The 7,226-nt window shown below is 48.8% G+C and overlaps 1 protein-coding gene across 1 annotated transcript; it reads right to left on the minus strand.

Annotated features, from left to right (window-relative positions):
* Window positions 1–4,780: 4,780 nt before the first annotated feature.
* LOC121842154 (ubl carboxyl-terminal hydrolase 18-like) lies at window positions 4,781–5,698 on the minus strand. The gene has a single exon (XM_042312240.1). The coding sequence runs from the start codon at window positions 5,696–5,698 to the stop codon at window positions 4,781–4,783; it is 918 nt and encodes a 305-aa protein (XP_042168174.1).
* Window positions 5,699–7,226: the final 1,528 nt, after the last annotated feature.

A 7,226-nucleotide genomic window follows, 5' to 3' on the forward strand; every position in this document is an offset into this window, starting at 1 on the left:
GTGTCACAGTGCCTACTCTGTTTGCTTTCAGCCCTGGGCACCCAGCCAAGCCTGTCTTGTGGAGCCTGTCTGAACAGTGGGTTTGTACACAGGGAAAGATTAAATAGCCAGGACCTACAGTCATGTTTGGACAATAGATTTGTGGTGAGATGTACCAGTCACAGTCAGATAGCCACACGGTGCTGGATACTACAGTCATGTTTGGATCATAGATTTGTTGTGGGGTGTACCAGTCACGGTTCAATATCCAACCTGTGTTGAGTCTACTATGAGTGAAAGTTACGTTAGCCAACCAATGGTAAGTGATGTCAATATAAGGCTGTCATGTAAAAGCACAGGGAATGCACAAATTACATCCACTTCACAACCCTGGAAGCTTTGAGAGAAGTCTAACAGGCTCCCGGTCTACCCCATAGACTACAGTGGGCTACGTGTTGTGTAAAGGCAGATTCATGTGAAACACAAGACCCGTTTATGAGAGGTGATATTCATCGATAGCCAAACACCATGGAAGGTGTAACCACAAAATATATCGTTACAGAACAGCCTCCTTGGTATTTGACATCTGATTACAAAGATAGCTTCACTTGTAAACAGACAGAAGGACTGTTTGATAAAGTGGTCGACCTGATGATGTGTAAGCAACAGGCCCTGTCGGAGAGGGAGAAAAGATACAAACCTAAAACCATACATAAGATTATCAGGAATATGGTGATCAAGGACGCTATCACTATACAACAACAACCGTCCCGTTCGTTACTTCTTGCGCTGATGGACCTAGTTGACATTGAAAGTGGGACAGGCTTAGAGTCTATGGCAGATGTAGACAAGGCCGGTCTCAAGCACGTGATACTGGCATATGGTAACTACACAAACTTCTATATACCGACTAAAGAACTGATAAGCACCAACGGTAAGAAGGTGATTCCAGTGGTCACACAGTACTCTGACAAACACAACTTCTTCTACTGCGACAGCAGCCGGTCCATGATCGGAACCTACACCGTCCTCCTCCTGACAAACGGGAAAAGCAATGTCAAGTCATACTTCATCCAAGAGGTACTGTTTGTTCCTGGACTCGAGAGCCTGGGGTTGCTGAAAAATGTCACGGGTAACAAGTTTGAATTTTGGGACATGGCCCTGGAAGTACCCACTCACTCCACCGCCCTCACCCCTTCCTTTAAACAAATACAGCCTGTCCAGTTGTTGCGCACTGAGGATAAAACAATGTCCACCCAGGCTCTAGTCTCTCACCTGGAAGAGATAGCCCCCATGTGCTGTGTGCTAAGCACTGCGTCGCCTGAAATGTTGAAGAAAACACGGGAGACGAGGGTTGATTGTTTCACGGACAAGGAAGTGATATGTGACCTGAAACACTTCCACTATGAGAACCTTGGCACTCGTACTGTCTACTTTAGAAGGAGCTGCAAGATCCTGGATGGCAGGCGGGTGAACCTGGTACCTGTTGTCATCCTGAGAAAGGGCCAGGCTCTGGCTCCTCAATTGTACGTGTCTACCACTGTGAGGTTTTGCAGGGCTGTGAAGCAATCGTGTGTCAAGGGCAACGGGGAGCTGGTGAGCTGTTGGAATGACACGTTAAAGGACCTGGAGAGAGACACGTTTACCACCGGGCCCGACATGTATCAGGAGATACACGGTCCCGCATTGGCAGCGTTCATCAAGCGGGTGAATCCAACCAGCTGGTGCAATTACATACCAAAGCACCTGGAGAGTGTGATTGTTGACCCTATCATGGTCGAAGTAGTAGAACTGGCCATTAAATTTATGGACTGTAAGATTCCCAATGCGTTTGCAGTGGCAGAGCTGCTACATTGTCCAATTGAGAAGGTGAGAGACTTCGTCAAGGTCTGGGACATGTACTCCTCTGACAATATCGTTCACACCACCGTACAAAGGATGCGGACCAGAATGGTGGAGCAGCAGATGAGAAACGACTGGTTAGAGTTGGCCCACGTCGCGTCCAGATACCGGGAAAGGAGATATGGTAACGATGGGAATCCTGATATGGCTACCGGGTTTGAAGAGTTGTTCAAACAACACACTCCCGAGAACGTAGGCAAAGCCCAGAAGATGTGGCACTCCCTGATCAAACATGATACGAGCAAGATCAAGGACAAGGAGTTGGTACAGCTGTATGCCATGGCTAAGGTGCTCTTTTTAAAACTCCGCACTTATCAAAACAAATTGAAGAAATATCTGAAGGTAGGAGAGGGAGAAGGGTGTGATCCCGATAGCGCATCATCCTCCCCACAATCTACCCAAGTGCAAGAGCCTGACATGTCCTCTAAGAACCCGGCCGAAGTTGATGAGTACAGCGAAGACGAAGCTGTGCCTGGTGCCAGTGAGACAAATGACACTGTGTACTCTATCGTCACAACCGAAACCATTCCCATTGCGACGTGGATCAAGAATCTTCCGGTTCTGCTGCTGAGCGAACCTTGGTTGAACGATGACAGTCTCCGGAGAGACGCGGTTTGTACTCTCCTTGGATTAGATAAAAGCCTGTTGGACACAAGACACGGGGACACCCTTGCCGATTGGGTCAGTAACAACCGAACCGTCATCAATATACTTCAGAGTTACCGCTTGCAGGACAGACTCAGCAAAGCCCTGGTTGATTGCTTAAACTCTTTGGCCACCGACCACTGGAGCCGCAAGATATTGGTATCCTTCCAGGGTACCCGGAGTCAACCGAGGGGTGATTCGGAGCAGCCGGTGGCTAACCTGTCCAGAGCCACGAAGGCTGAAGCAGAAAGGAAGAAAATGGATTTGGGTAGCACACGAGTTGGCAAATGTGCTAAGAACAAAAGTCCTTTTCACAATACCAAAGTGGTAAATCAGGATCTATCGGCTTCTAAGTCAAAGAAGTCATCCGTGTCAAAGAGTGACACGAAACTTCGCGATTCAGGAGCTCAAAGGCCTCGTCCCAGGTACAGTGGCGATGACGATGACCAGCCTTGGCTGAGCCAGGCCGAGGAAGACAACAGTGAAGAGGAAGAGTGTAACGTGGATGAAGTTAACATCCCCGGTGAGGAGTTGGAGGCTACAATGATCTACGACGAGAGCGAGCCCCTTGACGAATACGATACCAGTGACCAATTCATAAACGACGGATCTACCGGTGAGGCATATAGCAGTGAAGAGGAGGAGGACGAGGACGAGTTCTGTGCTCAGGTGACAAACAGGGCCAAAGTGGCTAAGTGTAAACTCAAGAATGTTAAGCGGGGACATAGGTATAAGGTGGAGGAGTCACACTCAGAGTCTGAAAAGGATGCCCGCTCCCCAAAGCCTGGCTGCAGTGGTTTGAAAGAGGAAAGGAGCGGCTATAAGCGCGCACTGCTTTCCGACTCGGACACGGATTCTATGATGCCAGAGTACAAGCGTGTCAAACGCACAAAAGACAACCTCAGGTCCCACAAGAGAGGATCTAAACTGAACAGGAGTGACAAGGTGGTTAAAGATACGGCTCTCCAGCTCTTAGGAAAGCAAGATAACTCGTGTGCTAAAAAGAGACTGGACAAGTCTAACAAAAGGTGCAAAGCAGTACAGACTGCTAAGACCATACCAAGCCGCAATCGAGAATCGCACCAATACAAAAACAAACTGTCGGATACGGAAGACGACGACTACGAAGGGGAGGGAAATCGCTGGCAAGGTATAAAAAGGGGGCATTGTTCCAAGCTAAAAGTCACTCGCTCTCCGGTCATTGATACTGACTCAGAGCACGAAGATATATGCACGCTTAAGAAGAGGCAAACAGGCACACTTGTCAATAGGTCCGGAGAGAACCTGGACAACCCAGTAACCGAGAGGTCCCGGGTCCAGCAAGACGATTCCAAAAGCCAGCAACCCAGCAAACGCTCCGGTGCTAAAGTCCTACATGGGAGGTCTGATGTGTCACAATTCAAAGGACACGGATTACCTGTAGAGGCTGGGAAAAAGACAGCCAAGGTTACTGATCAAGCTGCTGCCTGGCCTGCTGACACCACTCAACAGGATTGTTCAGATCAGGAGGGAGACAGGGAGTGGGGCCGTGACCGCGAAGGACTAAACCGAGAGGATCACCCTACCCATCCTGCTGAGCCTACATCCGCGGCCGAGCCAGAAGAGCCAGAGTCGCTTTCAGAGGAAGATTCCGAATCGGACTTTCATGGAGGAACAGCAAGGACAGGGTGTAGCCACCCTGTAATGGACTCTGGCGAGGCAGAATATTTTGTTTCTATGTGATACTAGTTATGTCTTCCCGTATAATAAAGAAGCAGCCTGTACTCAGGGGCGATTATGTGATACGATATCTAGAGGGGCTGGCTAACAGCGTGTCTGTTTCACAGTTAGACGAACCGTGCACCTCATCAGCAGTGCTGTCAGCTACCTATTCAACTGTGGCTTATAAAGCAGAGGAACCAAAGGTTGTTGTAAATAACCTGGATAGGTATCTTGTGAAGAAATGATACCAATGTGGTTAGTTTGATATGTAAGTTCAAGAAATGTGTAAACCTGTGTGATTGCCTTATACCCAAAGTTATACCCACCCCTGTACCACATAATAAACTTGAGTTAAACACGGCACATGTATCAAGATCTCTTTGTGATTGTCTTTGCATCTGTCTCTAACTTCATGTAGTTGTTCTAATACAATCATTGACGCATACGATGGTACCTTTATCACAACTTTATTATTTCATGCAGGGAAATGTAAGGTACATGCTGTTAGGTAGTATCACATATGTACAGATCCTGCATTCGTGTCACAAGGGGTTCAACGATGCTCTTTATGGTACATGAGCATGTAAGCTACGCCATTGCATAGCATAGATCCCGCTTCGTACGTTGACTTGACATCTTCCCATGAGCACACCCTGACGTGAGAGTCGTCTGCAAGATACCAAATGTCATCGTCTCGCACATAAGCTGTGTAATGTCCACAGTAGTGAGAACCACTGTGGGCTAGAACAGCGTACAGCTTGTATACAGTATCTACCGTGGCTTCAGGTTCTTTCATGATATATTTCAGGTCCAGTGTCTCAGGGAAAGCACACCTGGTGCCTGTCTTGACTATATCAGCTGTATCTCTGCCAATGTTCCTAACCCGTTCGATCCTCATACACACAACCTGGGGTAATGTCAATACCTTGCTCGTGATTTCGATCTGTGTTCCTGTGTGGCAGTGTGTACAATGGTAGTCACTCGTGGTGAACGTGTTGTCAGTGTACATTTTGATATAGTCCTGCAGCTCCGTGGGGAGATGAGCTCCTATCAACACGGTGATTGTGTTGGACTTATTGAGTGTGGACTGGACTGTGTTACAACGGAGGCAGCGCACACGGTCCTCGTTCTCAATGTCCCACAGAGAACCTATCCTCTTAGCTATCCCACAGTCGTCTGCTAGAGCGTTGATGATGCACTTGAAGACCACGTCTGAGTCCTCCTGAACGTCGAAAGGCGCTCCTCTGTACGATGTCATTGCGTCTACTAGTAAGCTCGGATCACACGGCGACGGGTTGCCTTTGGTCATATCGTAGATGAGACGCTTAAGTTTCAATGCCACCCTATTAGGAGACCGGTGATCGTGATCATCGACCAGCCGAATGAGGTCCCGTAGCTCACTTGTCCCATACAGCACTTGGACAACGCTGTTGATACTGCAGTAGGTCCCGTGATTGATCAAGCCCCGCATGGTGTACTGTGTAAAGGGAGATAGTGATCAGCGGAGACAGCAGGCTTGGTAGAACAATTTCACAGAGTCCGATGTGGCACAGTGAACATGGGGTTAGGATATTTAGTACTCGGTCACACTGAACGTAGTCACGCTCTGGAACATCTCTCGGAGAGATATCTTAGACCCCTGCGGGCTCAGTAGAACCATGATTATTGTCATCTTGTAATAGTCGCTAGTGAACTCCTCCACAGGTCCCTGCCGCTTACGCTTTGTGAACATTATAACAGGGGCCCACTTGGAATCGGTCTGGGACACTAGGTCGTGTGTGAAACGGCTGCCGTTCTCGGTGAGTGACATCGACCGGTCCAGTTGATCTATCCTGGTAATCACAGAGAGCGCAGAGGCGTCCAGAGTCACCTTGGTCAACCCCTGCGTACAATCCAGTGTCGTCACTTCGAGCCTAGACGATCCGAATATCTTTACTCTCATCCGTAGCACTATGTTCCTAACCAGTGTACTCAGCTTAGTAGCACCCAGGCCTTCTGCTGTCTGGTTGCCCCTGTAAGGATCAGGTTCTCCGTATAGCAGCAGTTTGCCCCTGCTTCTATTACGAGCGTCTTCTTCCTCGCCCACGTCTGTCAGCCAATCTGCTATTTCGGATGTATAGTCTCTGAACGTGAAGTATCTACCGAGTAGATTTAAGTGGTGTGGACTTGTCCTTTCGCAGCTTTTTAATCCTCTCAACCACTCGATCGACACGGTCAGCACCTGAGAGGCAGCCGTGCCTCTGCTCAGCTTGCAAAGCCATTGGCACAGTTTCGATTCGGGTAAGTGCTTTGCCACCAGAGTAGTACAGAGACTGACCAAGCTCTTACATTGGTCACCGAACATCGAGGACAATGGCTTGTTGAAGTTCCTGCTCAGATAAGGGACAATGTCGATCATCACGGCTCCTTTACCGATCAGGACATATCTCCATTCGGTCATGTGCGTAGGCAACAACTGCATATCTAGGGCCGCTTTGAGCGTGAGAAACACTTGTAGCAGGAAGGCATGTGCCGAGTGAGGTGAGTCCGAGGTGGTCCAGTCCAACACTTGCTTGCAGCCATTGAGCAACTGAGCATATTGGAAGATGAACATAGCCCTGTTCCTAGAGCACTTACACAATCCATCTCGGGGACCAGCAAACATAGCAGGGTTCATTCTGGTCATGATTTGTGACTGGATAACCACCCTGTCTTTGAAGCATGCTATCTCCTCCTCGTTGTTACTCTTCAGAATGACCATGGTCGTGTCCATCTCCCCTTCGATCATCTTGCCTCTTACAATCACTCTACCCTGTATGTCATCACCGAAACCGGGGACTGTCTCTGCTGCCCGTGTGCTGCTGGGTGCTTTTGGCACGTCCTCGCCACTGGCGTCAATAATGTTCCCTTGCGACTGGCTGACAATGTGCTTGTCCACACTGGCTCCTACTTGGCCTGTGGTGAGGTCTAGAGGCTCGTCAAAGTTATCACTCACAGACGCTATATCCAAATCACCGCTG

Source organism: Oncorhynchus tshawytscha, unplaced genomic scaffold (genome assembly GCF_018296145.1).
Source record: "Oncorhynchus tshawytscha isolate Ot180627B unplaced genomic scaffold, Otsh_v2.0 Un_contig_5694_pilon_pilon, whole genome shotgun sequence".
NCBI lineage: Eukaryota > Metazoa > Chordata > Actinopteri > Salmoniformes > Salmonidae > Oncorhynchus > Oncorhynchus tshawytscha.

What these genes read in the sequence shown, in the direction of transcription:
- LOC121842154 (XM_042312240.1), bottom strand. Translation starts at nt 5,698, where the DNA reads ATGCGGGGCTTGATCAATCACGGGACCTACTGCAGTATCAACAGCGTT.